Raw genomic sequence first — 20902 nt, forward strand, 5'->3', positions numbered from 1 at the left:
GCAGGAGAGTCCAGGGTCCAGTTCACCACTGGTGTATTTGGGCACAGTGCCCTTGATTTCCAGGGAGTGGTGCCCAGTCACACCAGCAATGGATCAGGCCCCCAGACTTTGGCCCTGTCTCCTGTCTGGCACTTTCTGAGACAGGAGGAGGCAGCAAGGGTAGCCTTTTGCATTGCTCAGTGGTTCACCTTGCGGCCAAATAAGCAGCTGCTTTTCTGGGGGCTGAAGGGCAGGCCCAGCCATTGCCCCAGCAACATTTGGTGAGTGGGCACATGCTCATGGACAAGCCTTGCTTAGATTTCATGTAGTTATCAGTGGCAGCTGGGTGCCTTGCTCCCCCATGCCCTCAAGCCAGCATTTCCCAAGGGTTTGGGCACCGACCTTGTGCAGGGGGTCCCTCCTCATGTTGCGCCCAGCCAGCGGCTCGTCGTAGGGGAAGACGACTGAATAGTTCTTGGCGTATGACTCATGGCTTCGCTCCCGGATCCAGCGGTTGTTGGCGGTGAGAGAGTGGTGAAACCTCCTGAAAGGCAGAGAGAAGGTGACCTTCAGAGGCAAAGTTCCCAGCCCATGCTCTGAGGGCCACACCACCTTACAGCAAAGGGAAAAAGCCATTGTTACTTGCATTAGAGTAGCCCCTGGAGTCTGCAGCTGAACTCACAGCCCCTTTGTGCTAGGTGCTGTACATACACATAGTGAAAGAGCCTGCAGTCTAAACAGACAAGGCAGGCTCCTGAAAATACCGGCTGTGCAGGCACCTCCCTGGCTGGCCCTGCTCCCAGTCCCCTGGGGTAGGGTGTCAGGGGCAGGCTGGGCAGAGGGAATGTAAGGGAAAGGATCAAGAGGGCCTGGGCACAGAGCAGATTGCACCACAACTATTCGCCACCTCCCGGGGCCTGCACAGCTGATTACCAGGCCGCAAGCTAGGGGTACCATGCATGCCGCTCGCCCACAGCTCCACCACTTCCCTCAGCCTGCTGTGACCTGTTGCATGCTAGTCCAGGGCCCAGGCACTCACACAGCTCTCCACTCCCCTCAGCCTGCCGTGACCTGTCGCACGCTAGCCCAGCGCCCAGGCACTCACACAGCTCTCCACTCCCCTCAGCCTGCCCTGCGCCTCTGACCTGTTCACACGCCTGCGGCCCAGCGCCCGGCGCACTCACACAGCTTCCCACTCCCCTCAGCCGCCTGACCCTGATGTCACAAACGCGTAGACCCAAGCGCAGAGACCGGGGGGCACTCCACACAGCTTCCACTCCCTTCAGCTGCCGTGGACCTGTCGCGCGCAGTCCTACGCGGCGGCCGGACAACCCCCAAAGCTCTCCACTCGCCCCTTCAGTCTCCGTGGACTGTCGCACCTAGCCACAGCGCCCCGGGCACTCACACAGCTCTCCATCTCCCCTCAAGCCTCGCCGACCTGTCGCACGCTAGCCAGCACCCCGACAACTCCACACAGCTAGCTCCACTCCCGCTGCAGCCATGCCAGTTTGACATGTCGCACGCCTGTTAGTCCCAGTGCCCAGGGCAGCAACAGCTTCGTACCATCTCCCTTCAGCCTGACCGTAAGCCTGTTCCCACTCATAGCCCCAGCGCCCAGGCACTCCCGCTCTCTTCCATCCCTCAGCATGCCGGTGGACCTGTCACACGCTATGCCGTCCAGCGCCCGGCACCACACAGCTCTCACTCCCCTCAGCCTGCCGTGTTGACCTGTCACACGCTAGCCCAGCGCCCTGGGCTCACACATCAGCTTCTCCACTCGGGCATCAGACTGCACTCCCCTCAGCCTGCCATGACCTGTCGCATTCTAGCCCAGCACCCAGACACTCATACAGCTCTCCACTCCCCTCAGCCTTCCATGACCTGTCGCACGCTAGCCCAGCGCCCGGACACTCACACAGCTCTCCACTCCCCTCAGCCTGCCGTGACCTGTCGCATTCTAGCCCAGCGCCCGGGCACTCACCATGAGTGCAGGGGACTGGACTAGATGACCTCTCGAGGTCCCTTCCAGTCCTATGATTACTGCTGGGGATACCCTGGAGCTGAATTCCCCTGGATTTCAAGACAGTTGGGATCTGGATCCAATACTTTGCAACTGTCCTTTTGTCTTGCTGTGTAATAGACTAAACATCTTTGTATTTGGGGAAGCTCAGGTCTAGTTTTGTAATTCATACCCATCACCACCCTCCACTTATCACCTGCATTCATCAGCGGTTAGACTCAGCACAGAGACTTAGGCACGGGAGCCCCAGAGGCCATGCAGACTCATAGGCCGGGAAGGAAACCCACTGGTGAACAGCCTTTCGAATAATAATCATGGGCGTCAGGCAGGTCAGCTCTCTGGGACCTGGTCTTGCTTGGAGAGCTGGGATGGGGCCTCAAAAGCTACGGTTGTCTGGTATATCAGCATGCACCACTTCCCGTGTCATCGCTTACCCACCAGCCCTCTTCCTGGAGCATCAGCCCGTGTACCAGGGCAGTGAACATTTGACAGAAGCAAGAGCAGCAACCCCCAGCAGATGAAATATTTACAAGTGAGCATTTGGAAGAATAAATATTTAAATATGTGGAAAAGGGAGCTATTTAAAGAGGTGTATAAAAATAATTAAAAAAAAAAAACCCAGCAAGAATTGACCTTGGTTCATAACTCTGGGAACCACAAACCAACAAACGGGCTGGGGTCTGACTTGCCATCTGGCAGAGACACATGCCAACCTGGGGGCTAGAAAATCCATTACGCATAGGAGCTATAAGAAGCTCCATACCAAGCCTTTGCCCTGCCCAGATCCCTGTTTGGAAAACTATGTTCTGCTCCCCTGGCAGTTTCAGCTGGTACTGGTATTCTTCACGTGCTGGGAAACATTCAGCAGCTGCCACATTCCAGCCAGAGGTGACTGTCTGTCAGTGGTGGGTGAAGCGATAGATACATACATAGGCATACGTGAGAGGGAAATTCACCCTTGGTGTAAATCCATCAAAGCCAGTGGAGTCACATGAAGTCACACATTTTGATCAACATGTTTTTAAAGGACTTTCTGATCTGTCAAGATGAAAGCTTCTGTGCTTGATGCTGTGTGCATGCTAAGATGGCGTGATCATTACTAGACGTGGAGGGGGAGATTGTAATAGCTGCCTGGACAACCCAAATCCCTTCATTAAATTCGAGACTCTCAGTTGCAGTTTACAGAGATGAGACAAAACTGCAAAGCTCAGATCTGGATTACAAACCCCACACAGCTTTTCGTTTGTGCCCAGCGCCCCTTATAATATTGCAGCAGGTTCTTTCCCAGATTAATGGTCTCCATCATCTGTGAGCAGCATATTTCCTAAAGAGGCACCAGCTGCAGAGCTCGGAGCAGGAAGGTCAAACACTGTATTTTTTTGCTGTCCCTTGCTAACAGTAAGATGAACTATTCCTTTCCATGGAACTAGCCTGGCCCAGTGGGCCTGTGCTGGGTCTGCCTTTTGTTGCGATGTGACTTTTAAAGCTCACATCTGACAGCTTTTTTCATCATCATGCCTATAAAACAACAAACCCAATAAAGTATAATTGAAAACGAAAAACCAATTACAGAGCTAGCATCAGCACATTCAAAACCTCATGGCCCATGTCCTGCTGTGGGGGAAGATAATCTTTCGCCAATTGAAATCGTCACCTTGATTATTAACTTAGAGGATTAGGCACTGCACTAATTGAACAACAAACCCAGATATAATTACCCTGTCTTCTCTCATCATTGCAATCTCCTGGTGTCTGATGGAAGCTGTTTGCATGAAAACGCAATGGGGGAAATGAGATAAATCCAACATGTAAATTCATTAAAGCTATCCAGTGTAATTAATTCCAGCTCTTCAGAGAGACAGGGGCAGCTGCTGAGAGACTGGCCCTGTGCACAGCCTTGTCAGCCCACAGACACCCAGTTTTCAGTACAAGCCAGTGTAAGCAAAACTACCTGATAATAACAGGCCCAGCTTGGGCACCCAGCTGCATCTTGGAGAGCAGCTCCCATTCATTCACCCAGATGCATAGCCTCCATTTCCCTTGCACCTCAATCAAGTGCAATAAGACCAGCGTTTGAAAGGAGCTTCCATCGTGTCTCTTACGTTGCCCCTGCAATTTTCCAGATGCACTTGATGCCAGTCAGGCATCTAATTACCTGAACTGCCCAGGCCACCAGTTAGACTGTGCTGTCTTGTGACGCGACACGCTGAGTCTGGGGCTTGAGCATGTTAAAAAGAACTTCTGGCTCCTGTGAGTGCTACATTCCTCCCCACCTTCTCCAAGCCAGACCCCTTAAGCATTAGTGCAGACCCCAGAGCCCAGATCCATCAACCGATGCAGCCAGGGGAATTCAATCCACAGCCTGCTGGTCCACAAGCAAGGACCAGCCCAGCTGAGTCCTCTGATCCCGCCGCCCCCTACTACCTCTCTATTTATAGCTCTGCTAGGGAAGGTCTCTGCGTGACCTGCCACGTTGCTTTCCACCTGAATACACACGTAGGGGATGCTGGGAAGAAACTGACTTGAAGCCAGACTGAGGAAATCAGCTTGTGCAGGCTTTATCTTTTCGAAAACTCTTTCTTTACTTTGAGTAATTGAAAATGAGTCCAATCCTCTCTACCCCACGGGCCTCCAATAGAAACCTTTGGCCACAGGGAATACAGCACTTTCAGCAATTACTGACACAACAGAAAGATCAGCAAATCCATGACAGCCCATCCTCCCTTGCACAGTTAACACCCCCTCCCACCAACATTGGGTACAAGGCAAAGCAACGCACAGTACATTGCCTCTTGGCTGGGAGAGGATCACACTCTCCATGGGCACCTGGTCTCCATGGGCACCTAACACTCCCACTTGGCTAGACCTGGGCTCAGGCCACCAAGTTCAGAACAGGGGTTCCAAACACCCCTACATTAGGAGGTGCTTGGGATGGGGGCTTTTGTTTGCTCCATTAAAAAGATACTAATGGGGCTACTTGCAAAAACTTGACCCATTTAGGGGTGGGATTTCAACAGTGTTGCCAAGGCTTGTGCTTGTTTTGAGAGTCTCACAGCAAAGGGTGGCATCATGAAAACCCCAGTTCCAGCAGCCACATACACACATGAGAATTGGAGCTGTCTTTTTATTTAGAACAGTTTCTGGTTCGCTCACGTTTGCAGAGCAAAACTCGAAGACATGACCCCAGTGCATCCTCACAAACCATGGCACAAAGGAAAAGAACCCTAAAAATCATTTTTAAAAAAATCTCATTTTTGAATGTCTGGGGGCTGCCCGTACTATTTCAAACACCCCTACTACTAATCACAGAATATCAGGGTTGGAAGGGACCTCAGGAGGTCATCTAGTCCAGGGTGTCTCAAACAGGGGTCACCGCTTGCGTAGCTCCCATTGGCCTGGAGCAGCGATCCACGGCCAGTGGGAGCCGCGATCGGCCGGACCTACGGACGGGGCAGGTAAACACACCAGCCCGCCCCACCAGGGCCTTTCCCTACACAAGCGGTGACTCCTGTTTGAGAAACCCTGCTTTAGTCCAACCCCCTGCTCAAAATAGGACCAATCTCCAACTAAATCATTCCAGCCAAGGCTTTGTCAAGCCTGACCATAAAAACTTTAAAAATGGGTATCTGGATATGAGCTTTTCGACTTTGGAGCTTCTCTAATAATGACCACCACTCTCCTAAGTACTTTAACCACAAGGCCATCCTTGAGCAGTAGCATTAAAGCCCTGAAAGTGGTATTCAGAAGACAAGGGCTCAATTTCCTGCTCTGCCCCCACTGGCTGCGTGCAATCTTGGGCAAGTCACATAAGATCCCTTTAACCTCTGGTCCCCCTCTGAGATAGATGGAGAGCTTGGTGGTGCAAGCACCCCTTCTCTTGATGTGCACATTCAATGCCTACCACCACAGAGCCTTCGTTTTGGTTGAGTGCTATTGTAAGATAAGGAATAATATGAAATGTTTCCACCCCAGCTCAGTGGGGCTGGATACGCAGCCACCTCAGCACTCCCAGCTCTTGCCAAGAAGCAAAGCAGAACAAAACACTCCTCCTACACGTGCAGTGTCCTTTAGAACTGACCCGTGATATCTAGCTAGAAGAGGGGGAAAGATTCAGGGTTGGGGTAGCTACTAGCCTGATATCATAGCCGTACATATCCTTTTCGGGACGCCCGTGAATTATCCAGTGGGCCAGTTCCTTCCCACAGCCACCTCCGAGCATCATCCCTGAGCAAAATGAAAAGGAGGAGGACTGTAAGCGGAGTCAGGAAATCAATTTTGAGCCTGATGTGCATTTAAAACACCCACTGCTTGACCCTGGGATTGTTTATGACATGAGGACAAGATGGGGAGCCCCTTATATCTCCAGCCGGGATAACCCTCTCCTGAACCCAATCTTCCCACTCCGTGAAGTTGATGGGGTTTTGCTCTAGATAAAAGAAATGAAATTCGACCTATTTTTTAGGTCTTGTCTTACCTGCACTGTTGAAGCCACAGCCAAGGAAAAAGCCTCGGACTTCTGGAGCTTCCCCCATGAGGGGCTTATGGTCTGCAGTAAACGATTCTAGAACGCAGAAAAGATGACACAACCATCAATACAGCCCTTACCAGCCACGTGTTCCCACACGTTTCAGAGATAGGTCATGCATTTCCAGAGTGGGGCTTTCAAGTGTTCTCTGCTCCCGCTGGAGTCAGTGAGAACAGAGTTAGACCAACATGGAGTGATCTTGAAAATATCACCTCAAGTGTCTCTCTTACTTGGACATCTCATGATGTAGAAGAAATTGCTGCTGTCCCTTTGAACAGGGGCATAAATGAGCAGGGATCAAAGCCAAACAGCGCTCAGATACCATGGTAATAAGCATACGCCATAAGAGTCTGATCCAAAGTCCAGTCAGGTCAGTCGAAAGATTCCCATTGACTGTGGTTGGCTTTGAATCAGGCCCTGTGAACAGAGATGAGGCATGATAACAATTGGTGAAGACTGACAGGTACCAGGAGAGACAGGGACTTTTCCGGAATGTTCCTTCCCCAGATACAGTTTGATGCAACCAAAATCACTCTAGCTGGTGTGGCAACAAAAATCTAATGTTACAGCCTATTGCAGTGTTTGTCTGGGGGCAATAGGGGGAAATCTCAGGTCAGGAAACAACAGACCCTTTCTTTCAGTAAAAGGCCTGTTTTGCACTAAAGCCAAACCTCCGCCTCAGCCATGCTAGAGTTTGGTGGGAGATTTCCTTACTCGAAGGCTACCTAGTACATTTTGTCTCTGGGGGAGGTGCTAAGCCCCCAGCTTCGCCCAGAAATCCTTCCAGTTCACCTTTCTACCAGAACCTTCAGTAGAACCTTGGCAAGCTTCTCCAAAGAGTCGGCGGTGCAGAGGCAATCTCAGAAGGCAGAGATGGAGAAGACCATTTTGACCATTGGTCTACGGATTAGATCAGGCCACAGGTTCAATCCATGCCACAGCCAATGGAGGACTCTTCCTTCCTGGATGTTTTCCTAGTAGCTTGACCAGCCTAGTTCACATCCAAAGTGACTGAGGTTGTGTTGTCTCAGTGGGAGACCCACTATTGCCCAGTTGCAAAAGGTTCAGCCTCTGCAGAGTTTCCCTGATAGTTAGACTTCATTGTTCCCTTTCTTTACCGTATCCCATCGATCCTGGTTAATCTCCCCTCCCCAATCTCCTTGATGCTTTCCTGAACAATTCCTCTTTCACAGCACGTTCCTGGCATGGGGCTTTTGAAAGCAAGGCCGTTGGCTGCATGGGAGTGGAACACCCTGAACAGGAATCTGTGAACATAAAAGGGCCCTTTGTGAAGTGAGATGAATCCTCTTATCTAACTAAATCAGCAAATGCTCCAGGAATTATTAATTCCTCCTAAATTATTATTTTAAACAGTCGTTGTTCTCTGGCTAAATCCCACCCAATGCAAGAGAGCTGTGTTGCTCCATTAGTCATCTTTTCGAGGGCTGGGGCAGGTTAATGTTATTGTTATTTTCTTTTTATCCTAATCTGTTTCTCTTGGTATGCTTCATGAATTTCAGATAAATACTTCTTCATTAACGTAATGGATTTCAGCTGAACAGATGCCCAGGGCTCCTGTGTTAACGATGTCTCATTCTGCCAAGTCCCACTCCAGATAGGGCTGTCAATCAGAACTCTTAAAAAAAACATGCACTACATTGGGTGAGGAAAAAAAACCTCCATGGGTTTCTTCAAACCTCTGTCTGACAGTTTTCGGACTCCATTTGTCCATCCATTGGGGCGTCCGATCCCATTTTTATGATCCCTTGGGCCTTTTTTGGTCCACAATTTCCAGCTGGTTGAAGTTCTTCTCTCTCGCACTCAAGAGAAAGCAGAAGGGATTTGGGAAGAAACAATGAATAGGCTCTTCAGGGCAGGGACCATCTCTTTGTTCTATGTCTGTACAGCAGCTATCACAAGGGGGTCCTGGTCCAGGACTGTGGCTCCTAGACACTACACAATACAGATACATAAATAGTAATAAATGATATGGTATTCTCATTATTAGTGTGTCGGTGTCTAGAGTCCCCGTACAAACCCACACAGAGATAGCCTGTGCCTCAAAGAGCACACAGTCTGATGTGTATCTTAGCATAAGCAGACAGGGCCTTTTATTTGGAAGGATCCCAGAACTGAGGATTTGAAGGGGCTTAGGCATGCAGCTCCTGTTTAACTGCAATAGGATTTGGGCCCCAGCTCTCACAGGCGATGCAAACCCCAGCCTGCAAGCAGAATTCGCTATCTCCAAAACCAAAATCGAGCCATCTCTGGAGCAAGACATGTCAGCCGTTCAGTGTTGCACGGCAACTGCACTCAACAGTTTGAGACTGGGAAAGCCCAGGAATACTGCAGCCAACTGTAAAACATAGCAGGCAAAATGTGGCCTTCCCAGCTAGGAGGTAGTCGTGCCTCCATGACACTACAGGATCAGTATGGTCAGGTTCTTTGTTTTGCCTCCTAACAAGAGATTGAGGGTGTTGTTTCAAAGCTGATTTCTTCTCAATAAGCAGCTCTGATCCAGTACTGACTTGTGCCTAGCCTGGAGATCTGATGAGACCACAGCTAAAGGAGGAATGACTGCAGACTGAGATATTCACGCTGAATCTTCCCTTCCTCTTGTTTTTTCTACTTCTGCTCAAGCCAAGCCTGAAATAGTATTTGGCCGCCCCTGAGCTCTGGGGGTGGTTTTGAATCCAGATCTGGACCTGGATTTTGTGGCTCCAACTCACCTCTAATTTCTACACAACCATTTAGAACAAAGTTTTCGTCTTCAACAGGGCAGGTCGCCAGACACCTACATTTCACTGAGCAAACAGGCCAGATTATAAATCAGGGGATTAATGGGGACAAATCTGAAGGTGGAATTAGAACCAGGCCCATGGCTTGCCAAGCAGATGCTCTACAGGGTGAGCTAAAGGATTAGCCATGATGTGCAAAGATTCCATTATTAAAGACTCATAGACTTTAAGGTCAGAAGGGACCATTATGATCATCTAGTCTGACCTTCTGCACAATGCAGGCCACACAATCTCACCCATCCACTCCTGTAGCAAACCCATAGCCTATGTCTGAGTTACTGATGTCCTCAAATTGTAGTTTGAAGACCTCAAGCTGCAGAGAATCCTCCAGCAAGTGACCCGTGCCCCATGCTGCAGAGGAAGGCGAAAAACCTCCAGGGCCTATGCCAATCTACCCTGGAGGAAAATTCCTTCCCGACCCCAAATATGGCGATCAGTTAAACCCTGAGCACGTGGGCAAGACTCATCAGCCAGCATCCAGGAAAGAATTGTCTGTAAGGATGTGGGGTAAAGGCTCTGTGGTGTCAGAGCTGGGGAGGGGACACTGGGGAACAGACTCTGTCAGTGTATAGAGATCAGCCTGACTGGTGTGAAGGGCTTCTGACTCTGCTTGCTTGGAAACTAACCCCAGTAAACATCCCTTTGTCTGTGCTTCAGGCTTCTGGTCTTTTGCTGCTTGCTGTCTGCATGACAAGAAGCTGTTTCCAAACCTTCACTCCTCTAATTTAGAAACCTTCGTTCTAGTTTCAAGTCTAAACTTCCTAGTGTCCAGTTTATATCCATTTGTTCTTGTGTCCACACTGGTACTAAGCTTAAATAATTCCTCTCCCTCCCTAATATTTATCCCTCTGATATATTTATAAAGAACAATCATATTGGTAAATCCCTTACAAGCAAATTGAGTCTTAGACGTTCATCCCTAGATTTGTCTGTCTTGTTCTTGGTTCTGCTCAACCGCAATAAAAATAACTGATAAGAAATATGAACTCAAAGCCCCTACTCTCCAAAACACAGGATGCCTGTAAAGGAATGGTCTTGTTTGGTACACGAGGTCTGCAGTAACCCTGTGTACAATATGGGATATAATCATCCATTGGTGGAGTGGAAAGACAAATGTGGCTTGGTAACCTAACACATTGCACTGCAGAGGGAATTTATCAGATCATCTGCGTAAATATTCAGGACACTCTATGCCTCCTGCACCAAAAGCCTAACCAAGCTGTGGAGAGGCAACCGGGAGAAAAAAATAAATAGGAGATGAATGTTTGATGGAAGCAGGAAGCAGGAAGCAGGACAGGTAAAAGCAAGTTGTCTGCTTTTAAACCATTGTGGTCTTTGTTGGATGAACTTGGTGCTGATACCCAGGAGATAAAGGCAGGCAGTTATTGCCCAAGTTATGTGGTGTTTAGATGCTCTTGTAATGGGACCGAGAAACTGGTTTCCCACCACTCTAGCTGGAGCTGAGGTTACTACAGTGTTGTATCAAGCAGGCAAAGTACTAACAAGCTTCAACAGGACTTTATTTTTACAGTGGAAACCCCATTACCAAGTGGCTGCTGGACACTCTGTAACCCTCACTCAGCCTCCTCCACTCCTCCCCCCTGCTTCCTGTTTCCTGTCCTTTCAGACTCCCAGCAGCCAGTGCTCCCGGTTCGAATAAAGAGAATCTGAATTTTATCCTCACGACTACTAGTAAGTTCCAGCTATCCACAGTGATCGGCAGGACAAGGATGAGGCCCTGGATGACACGGAACCGTTCCTATGTGGAGGATGCTCCTTGTAGTTGATAAAAAGTTTCTGGAATACAGAAGTCCGGTTAACTGGACTATGCTTGTGCTCTCTGTTCTATCAACATTTGGACAGCGCTCTACCACTGAAACCAGATCCCAGCCCGTCCTGTAAATCCCACGCCACCTTTTGCAAACTGGCTTGTTATGTCCTTGAACTCTATTTTTGCCATTAATGGGGATTTGTCCCCCGCCCCCAGGAAGCAAGTTGGGTTGCAAAACTATAAAGGGGACAAACATTTCTTTTATAAAAGATTTACTGCGCAGCGCAAACAACATGCTTTTGCCATTTGTTTGTGCGTTCCAAACCCATCGTGACTTGGCTTTCACAGATAGAATACATGCACGTTTAAATCCAGAGTGCAAGGGGTGGGGGGGAAAGGATCACTGAGCCTTTAGAAATCACATTTATTGTGCTACAAATACTGTATATAAAAAAAAGTTGGCTTCCTGCTGGAGACCTGGCTTCTCAGAGGAGACTGAGAGCTGTACTTACACCCTGATTTAATCAGAGCTGCACTTCCCAGGGTCAAGGCATCTACCTTGTAAATGTCATGTTTTATCTGGTTAAGAGCAAGAGGTGTGTCCTACTTTCCCTTCAAGCAACTGTGCAGCTCTGTCCCTGTGGGGCTGGAGGGTTTTTCCTTTTAAATACTTCAGTGAAATGAGAGCAGGTCTTTATGGTGCAGGCTTCTCCAGTAATGCAAAGCAGTCTTGAAATGGAACCTCATAAGCTATTCCTCAGACTCCTATAAGCACTGCACTGTATCTCATTTCAGACTCAATACCCTTTTATATAAGCCATGCAGACGCCAGTCCTAGAACTGCCAGTGGTGCTGGATTGATAAATTTGGTAGATCTTTTCCATCCCTAATGTCTAAAGAATCTAGTCATGCTGCCTAAGCATGCCATATGGATATTTCCACCAAAAAGATCTGCAATAAAATAGCCATCGGCGTTGACATTTTAAAGTGTTGTCGCTAGGTTTCAGAGTGAACATCAGATAGCTATAATGCCTCTTAGGGCTATTGTTTCAGGGTGTCTGCACCATAAAAAGGATAGTGCTTCATCTGGTTCCCATACCCTGGCACCTAAAAAAGTTTGCAGCCACAAGAGCTTTAAACTTCTTTTTTTCAAAAATAAAAGCTCAAATTCTGAAGAAACTGATCAGCCCCTCATCGTCATGTTCCCAAGGCAGAGCAATCTCCTGATAAGAACAGATCTGCTATGAACTGGACCAAGAGCAAATTCATTTTAATTTAAACCTGGACCAAGGTTAGATTTGAACCAAGGAGAGCAGAGGTGAAAAGCCACCTAAGAGTCTGATATATGGTGAAGAGTAGGGCACGGGTATATAGGTCTTCATCCAGGGCTTGGGGGCAGGAAGATGGCTAGCTCTCTTGCTAACTAGAAGACAGACCAAAGATGCATGCTGCAGGGATGACCAGGGAAGATGGGCTTGCCCAGCTGCACTGAATTAAGTCACCCCCTTAGGACACTGTCAAAGTGTTCTGAAAAGTCACAGCTGGCTGAATCTTTGGGGAGAGAGAGGATGCCATCAGAAAGTGTGCTCTCTGTACAGGTCTCCAAACCTTGGTTGTGCAAAGCCTTTTCTAAAGCCTTCATTTAAAACTCCTGACTTTGGGAAGTTCGTCCTGGTCTGGCCACGAGCCTAGATACATTATTTGGACCTCTAGACACATGCGTTTGGACACTGGGCTATTGGTCCCATACACATCTCAACGCCCATTTTCTTCAAGGTAAACACGAGGGGTCTGATTTCCAGCCATCACAGTCCCTGCTGAATATTTAGTATTGCCAGCTCATTCCCATGGATACAATGATGCCCAGAGAGCAGAAACCTTCAATCCAAACCCCTCAATCTATAGGAGCCGCTGTAGTCTAGTGCAAGGAGTTTGGGCTAAATGTTGGGAAAGCGCTGCGCTACCCCATGACTCTGCCACCGACTTGCTGTGGGACCCTTGGCAAGACACCACACCTCTGTGCCTCAGTTTCCCCATCTCTAAAAATTGAGAGGATAACACTGCTTTGCGATCTAGAAATGAAAAGCACTTAGGCGGCTGATTTCCAAAGGCATTTAGGAACCTAAAGAGGTAGACAGGTGCCTAGTAGGATTTTCAAAAGCACCTATGTGCCCAACTCCATTGATTTCCTATCTCCATCTTTAGGTGCCTTTGAAAAACCTGGCCCTAAGTTTCATGATCATTTTCTCTAGGCCCTAGAGCATTAAGAGACCCCTGCTGGCACACCCATGCAGGAAACTATCCCTGTGCAATGCAGAGCCGTGAAACGAGCAGCAAGGAAAAAGATGTGTGTGTGGCTGTGTCTACACTATGAGCCCGGGGCGTGGTTCCACCGCTCGTGTGCACACTTTCGTGGTAGCTCTCATTGAGATAGCGCGAGTGTAAACAGCAGTGTAGCCACAGTAGCATGGGTAGCGGCAGTGGAGGTACGGCTCAGCCATGCCACGTATAGACTCACCGGATTCAGGAAGATTTGTAGCCAGCACAGCTCAGTTGTGCCTCTGTTACCGTGGCTACACAGCTAGTCATACTCACCCCAGCTCAAAGGGCTTTAGCATGAACACGTGTACATGGCAGGGGAATCTCAACTCTAGCTCTTCGTGTAGATGTACCCTAAATGTTTAGCGGTTTCCTCCTTGCATTCTTATTTTCCTTACTGAGGTTCTGGAGTCTCTTTTATCCCTTTACTCTTGTATCCCAGGTCCCAGGACCTGGGATTTTTCCTTTATCCTCTCTGCTGACGACTCCCAATTGGGAATCTGTATTGCCAACTAGTGTTGTATCAGGGTATCCTTAATCTCAGTGTGGCAAAGCGTTCCCCGACACTGATTGAAAACAGCTGGGAGGCTGGATCTGTCTGAGCCTGGAGGTACACTGCCTCAGGCATTGTTCCGAAACACATGGAACGTTCCATCTTGGGGAACATTCTTCTATTGGCCCTGGAATTAAAATAGCTCAATACTCCCTGGCAATGGTTACCGTGCTTCCAGGTAAAGCACCCCAATTCCCCTCCCCATCTTTCTCACACCCCTAGATTTGAAAGCATAAATAGGTCCCACTTTTGCAGCTGTAATGTGGAAAGGTCATGCAAGGTGATGTGCAAAGGGAGTCAAAGCAGCTCGCCACCTCGCAGGATCTGTGTCCTAGACGACCCTTTTCCTGGTTTGTGCCCACTAATCAGAGACCTGGACTTCTTGCAAAATAACTTCACATGTGCAAAAAGCAGAGGCCAATATCTGAAAATCTGGCCTTCAAATCCAGTCACATCAAAATTAGCGGTAAACGTGGGTGACATTACTGCCTGGCCGTACCTACTTTCTCTGGGATTCATTTGGCTGCAGACTTTTAGCATCAAAACCACTGATCAGTGTTTCCTAGAGAATGAGGCAGGAAAAAACCCACTGAAGTATAACAAAACTCCTGGGCTATTTTTCTCCCTATACAAGACTTCTGCCGCCACCTTCAGGAATAGGATATCATTGCATCCAATCCTGTATTCCAACGGGCTTATTTCCTTCAAAGAACAAGTGGGTGCAAACAAGAGCTTCCAGACAGAGGTTCCGTTGGCGTTCACGTGTATTTGCCAGTTCTGCGTCACAGGTCATGCTTAGCACTTCCCCACTCCACTGCATTTGTATCTCCAGAAGACTCAGTGGGACTGGTGTGGAGTTTAGAAATGCTATACCTGTCACAGGGCTTCTGAGAAATTCAAGCAGCCTGAGATGCTGCGTGTGCAGCCTAACAAAACCTCCTCAGCAAGGAGGACAGAATCTGCAAAAAGAACCTTGAGGGCACGGGACAGCTGTGACGTCCTAGGGGCCCTTGGACAGAGATGCTGAGTGGATGGCCAAACCAAGACAACATTGAAATTCTGGGGCTCCCCTGTCCCGTTGCTCCACCCACCTTGGAGACTTACATCCCCCAAATCATTACAAGCAGATCTGTGAGCTTTCCAGATCAGACATGTGCAAGAAGTACAATATCCATCATGCCAGGACAGAGCGAGCTCAGCTTTGCTCCAGCTTTTAGTGCCAAGGCAGGTCAATCAAGTTGATATTAGCTCTAATTAGTGCTCCCACCAGCAGTTTGAAGCTGAGCAGCTCCAAGGATGTGCCAAATTCTCGCCTGCCTTTGAGCACATTGAAGGAAAGGTTTCCATTCCATCCCTGGCAATCTAGAACCCCACTGCTTGAGAAAAATGGGGTAACTGCAGCAGTACACAGGGGAACTGGCTTTGGGGGAAAAAAGATTTGATCAATGCACTGGATGATCATGGCAAGCAGTGATCTGTAGAGCCATTTCCCACCCTTATCTCAGCATGTTTTCGGGCTTTCTGCTTATATACAGGGTCTGATCCAAAGCCTACTGAAGTCAACGGGAGCCTTTCTGTTGATTTCCATGGGGGTTGGACCAGGTCCTTGTTCCATCTTTTTTGTGAGTGCGCGCATGTGTCTTTAAGGAAAAAACAAGGAAGACAGACATTTCATCCATTCCCAATTTGTCTCCTTGCGTGGGTGGGTAGGAGAAAGCAAGACAGACTGATTCATACAAACCCTGAATATAAATATAATCATTGCTAGCTCCAAACTAGGAGAATACATAGAAAAAAAAATCAGTACAGACTCATCAAGGAACAAAGCTGCATTTATGGCATGTGGAATGCATTGTCAAAATATTACCTGGACCACAGACAGTGGATTTAATTCCAGTTTTCTCTAGCACCGGGACTCTGTTTATTGCACCTTCAATATGCTGCATGAACACATCCCAGTCCAGATCAAAGAGGCCAAAGGCAAATTTCTCAGATACCTGAGGGGAAACAGAAGCCGAGGTACACAGAAGTTAAGTGAGAGAAAAGGTTTATTTTATACAAACACCCCATTCTGACAGCTGCTTAGCAGCTGCTTCCTGTAAGGTGCTGAGTATCTTCATTGCCCACTGAAATTAATAGGAACTGAGGGGGCTCAGCGCTTCTGGAAAACAGCCCCAGGGGGTGAACTCCGGGCCCTGCTGAAGTCAATGGGAGTTTTGACATTGATTAAGGCTCCCTGAAAACCAGTGCACCCAAAATTAGAAGCTGCTTTGGAAACTTTGGTTTCATAGGATGTTATCTGCTAAGCTGGCCAGCCAAGGAGAGGAACTGTGATGCCTTGCTAGAACCACTTGCGTATGGGCTCATTCAAGATCACTGTCCACTTTGTCTTAGGGTAAGACACAAGAAAGAATACCTCATGTTTCCTTGAAAGACAAGCCCATTAACTCCTATAGTAACTGACACATTAAACTCCCCAGTCAGTTACTGTGAAAATGGAACACCCCATCGGCAGGATATAGGACAGGAAAAGAGGGCTGGGAAGGTTGAAGAAAAAGTTCATCACAAGCTACAGTCATTTACTATCACCTTCAACATTAATCCTGGAAAGATTTTCATTCGTTCGTTTGGAAGCCTTCCTCCCATTGCAGAGAGGGAGTGAAATCTAACCAAGACTCATGTTACAGGACTATGTCATAGCTGAACAGTCAATTTCCAGTCACGACTGCCAGTAAAGAACTCACTTGGCACCATTTGTTGTAGGAGAAAGGGTGGCAGGACTCAGGAACTCTAGGTTCAATTTCTTCATAGATTCCAACATAGAATCAGAGAATTGGAAGGGACCTCAGGAGGTCATCTAGTCCAACACCCTACTCAAAGCAGGACCAGTCCCCAGACAGATTTTTACCCCAGATCCCTAAATAGGCCCCTCAAGCATTGAACTCATAACCCTGGCTTTAGCAAGCCAATGCTCAAATCACTGAGCTATTCCTGTCTCTTCCTATGTGACTCTGGGCAAGTCACTTAATTTCTTTGAGCCTCTAATTCCACTCTGCAAAGCTGGCATAATAGTACTTTCTGTTACTCAACCTTTGCCAGGTCTACTTGGCACATGAGCTCTTCAAGCAGGCACTATCCCATACTATTGGTGAACAGCACAATGGGGCCCTGAGCTTAGCTAGGGCCTGGCTGCTACTGTGAAATAAACAACAATGATATGGTGATCTCATTCTCAAACATGCCACTCTGTGGAGAGAAGGCAGGATGACATGGGGCATTTTTATATTTTGAGAACAGTTTTAGAGGCCACACCTGAGGCCCAAGCTAATAAACTGAAGTGAAGACATGCCTCATGTGGCTTGGCCAACGTCAGAGACAAGAACCTATAGCAAAGCAGGGAATTGAACCGTGATCTCCCAAGTCCCAGGCTAGTGCCACAACCCCTAGACTGTCCTTCCTCTCCCATTCTTGCTCATGAGGCATACATTTCTTCAAGCAGGTTTGGTTCTGATCTAGAGCTAAGCCAGATCCAAACAACAGAAGCTGTCAAATCCCCTCTCCTTCTGAGCCTGCTGAACCCAGCTCTGTCTTAATGATAAGGGTCTTCATTTCATGCATTCTGGCACATAAACAAGAGAGCTAAGGAGTTCATTTCAGCGACTACTTTGTCAAAACGGCTTTCCTGGTAACATGCTTTATTTCCTATGAAAACCTCTCAGCACCACTCACCTCCTCCCAGAATATTGGATTTGACTCATATCCGCCCACGGACAGGGCATCGCCTTGGAGACGGAGATACACTGAGGCGTCGTGATCGCGAACGTTCGGCATATTCTAAACAGAGGTAGAAAGGAATATCATCAAAGCAGGGCAGGTGGGGTAAAGCTTCTGCCCTTGTTCCAACACTGCACCCAAAACTGAATGGCCCTCTTCTTCCCCGCAGCTGCCCTGCTAGATGGCCACTGTGGAGTGTCATCATAACATAAGGATGCAGGTTACCAGGGCTGTTTATTCTCCAAATCCTTCCACTCCAGGAGAGTCCAAGCCTGCTAGAATCACTAGCAGCTCCTCTGCATTTCCCCCAGCACAGAAATCCCTTAGAAATGCCTCACTCCAAGGCAGAGTGCACCCCACTCCTCCCTGCGTGTCCCACTGCAAGACTTGCCAGCGGTCAGGACTCAGAGCTCAGGCCTAGTGGAGGAAGGAAGAAGCCAGTCCTGGTGGTTCGCTACCTGCCCCACTTCTGGTTCCCTACTCCTGGAAATCCTACATTATTCCTAGCCCTCCTGCCTGCTCACTATTCTATTGCCTTGGGTGGGGTTTATCCGGCTTCCTCTGACCCCTGCTGGTGGCAACAGCGCCCTGACGCTCCCTGCCCAAGGAAAATCCACTCAGACCAGGTGACCAATGAGACAGTTCTCCAGAGGCCTAAGACGAGCCAGGAGGAACCACTGACCCATTAAAACCCAGCAGGGCAGTTAATAAAGCTTCCCTGCTTTGGCTCAGGGGCAGAGCTGGGCTGGACGGAGGAGCAGCTCCTAGGGGCCAACGCAGGGCAAGGCCTGGACCTGGGCCTAAGTGCTACAACTAGATGGCTCCTGAGTGGCTGTTCTGGTGAGAGACCGATACCAACCTTATGCCATGGGCCACCCTGCCCCAAGCAGCTGGCCAAACTAAGGCAGGGAACGGCTGCAGTACCAAGCATGGCCCTGAAGGGAGCACCGCAGAGCAGCTCTGCTGCCCACAGCATCATCCCAAACTCCAGTTCAACAGCAGCCCTCATCTAATGGCAGAACCACCAGCAGGACAGCACGTCAAGCTGGCATTGCACAGCACTGTGTTCAAAGCTTCGCTCCAGCCATTTGGCATGTTTTTTACAGGAACAATTTCCTTCGCTGTTTACAATCCCGTCTCCTTACTGCAATTTGCCCCTCCTGACCTCCACCACCTGCACACATTGGTTTGCTGTTGTAGGGTTGCATTTGAGCACTGGAGTTACCGGAGGGTTGTTGATGGTGCGGGTGCTGTGCACACTGCAGAGATGTGCACGCTGGTGTGTTATTGTAGGGTCACTCACAACCACAGGTGCGGCACCCGCTGGCTTGTTATTGTAGGGTTGCCCATGACAGCTACTAGCCGTGCACGCAGTGATTTGTCATTGGGGGACAGAGGTGAATCTTAACTCCCTCCAGCTCTAAGAAAGCTTGGATCCAGATGTGGCTAGGGCTGTATTGAGGCTCACAAGGGCTGGGTAGGAGAGACCGATTTGTTTTAAAGCCTTTTAAAAACAAAGGACCACACTGACTCTGCAAACAAACAGTGAAAAAAAGACCTGGCTGCGGCAGGTCACAGCCAATTAGTGTCAGCTCTGGGCCCTTTCTAAGCTGCCTGCTTTGCACAGACTAAAAGTGGCTCTACTGTGCCTCAAAGAATAAGAGCCCTACTTGACAGCACTGCTCAGACACCAGCAAAACAAGATTAGCGGCAGACATGATACGAGCAATGCACTGAGACATTCTCTCCGCGTACGCTGCCCACAGGCAAAGGGGGCTAAGCAGCTGTAGAAGAACTGGAGATGCTGATATGATTACACGGGCTGAGACTAATTCACTAAACAGATCTGCTGTGCATCCCAGCCCCAGATCAAGAGCATGAGCTACATGGCGCTGAAATGCAAGTTGATTTCTGTCTTGATCGAAACAAGATCCATCTCTAAAAACCAACCCCAAATCCAGCCTTCCTCCACAAAACCACAACTGAGTGACTATGGAAGTAGACAAGATTGCACTTGTATATTCATTTGAAGATAGCAATAATGCCTAGCTCTTGTCCTCAGTAAATCTCAGAGTACTTTGCAATGGAAGTCATAGTATCATTATCCCCATTTTATAGTTGGGGAAACTGAGGCACAGAGACTTGCCCAAGGTAACCTGTCAGGCTAGTGGCAGAATCCGGAACAGAACACAAGCCTACTGAGTCCCAGTCCAGGGCACTATCCCTTAGGTCACGCTGAGTTACTTGATGTGTTTGTATAAGGCCAAGTGCAATGGGGTGCCAATCCTCTTGGGGCACCATTCAGACAATAAGGCACGAAATCAATAGGCTGCAGCAGAGCTGCTGCAGACATTCGTAGGAGGAGAACTGGCAGACTGTCAGGCCGGTGTGTTTTGATCCACGTTAAAAGGAAAAATGATTTCTCTCTCACCCCACCTACGCAACAAGATGAAACAGTACAACAGCCAAGACACTACTACATAGTTAAAGAATAACACTGACTTTCTTTAACAACATAGCATGAAAATATGTAAGTTACACAAATGGAATTGTAGGGTCTTACTGTATTTTCCACTGATAAATTAATAATAGTCAACATTTCAGTAAGAGGCACTGTGGTTAGTGGATAGGTCTCTAGCCTAGCAGTCAAGAGACCTAGTTCTATTCTCTGCTCTGTCACTGACTCATTATACAACCTTGGGCAAGTCACTTGAGGTTTTTCCTCTTCTACTCCTGTCTATTTAAGTCCTAAACTCTTCAGGGTAAGGATTGTCTCTTACTATGTATCTGTGCAGTGCCTTGCATAGCGGGGACCCAGTTTGGGGTCAGGCTGGTAGATGCTACTGCAATATAAAAAATTATATAGTTAAATGGCACTTTTCAAAATCAACTGTCAAAGAATCAAGATGCAGGGGAAAAACAGATGGGCTGTACAGAAAATGTAATACAAAATTACTCTTAAAAAAAATCTACAGACCATAAATTAATATCACCTCCTTTTATATGGTTTCACAAACTCCCTTATAGAATTCCAAAGCGTAGAAATGTCTCTGAAATTTTGCAGAATGGTTCAAAATATTTAGAAAACTGTATCATTTCCTTGTCAAGGCTGCAGGACTTTTCCATAAAGGCTGTTTGCTAAGATGAACCACAGTTACCCAGG

General features: G+C 48.2%; 1 protein-coding gene across 1 annotated transcript in view; it reads right to left on the reverse strand.

Moving 5' to 3' along the window:
* Positions 1-20902, reverse strand: part of SARDH (sarcosine dehydrogenase) — a 93788-nt gene that overhangs the window by 62093 nt on the left and 10793 nt on the right. Inside the window, exons 7-11 of the mRNA XM_032767634.1 lie at positions 17695-17799; positions 15833-15962; positions 6474-6560; positions 6133-6223; positions 382-523 (exon numbers count right to left, since the gene is read on the reverse strand). Coding sequence (XP_032623525.1) covers positions 382-523; positions 6133-6223; positions 6474-6560; positions 15833-15962; positions 17695-17799 — 555 coding nt within the window. The remainder of the gene's footprint in view (positions 1-381; positions 524-6132; positions 6224-6473; positions 6561-15832; positions 15963-17694; positions 17800-20902) is intronic.

The sequence above is a fragment of the Chelonoidis abingdonii genome, chromosome 24, assembly GCF_003597395.2.
Source record: "Chelonoidis abingdonii isolate Lonesome George chromosome 24, CheloAbing_2.0, whole genome shotgun sequence".
NCBI lineage: Eukaryota > Metazoa > Chordata > Testudines > Testudinidae > Chelonoidis > Chelonoidis abingdonii.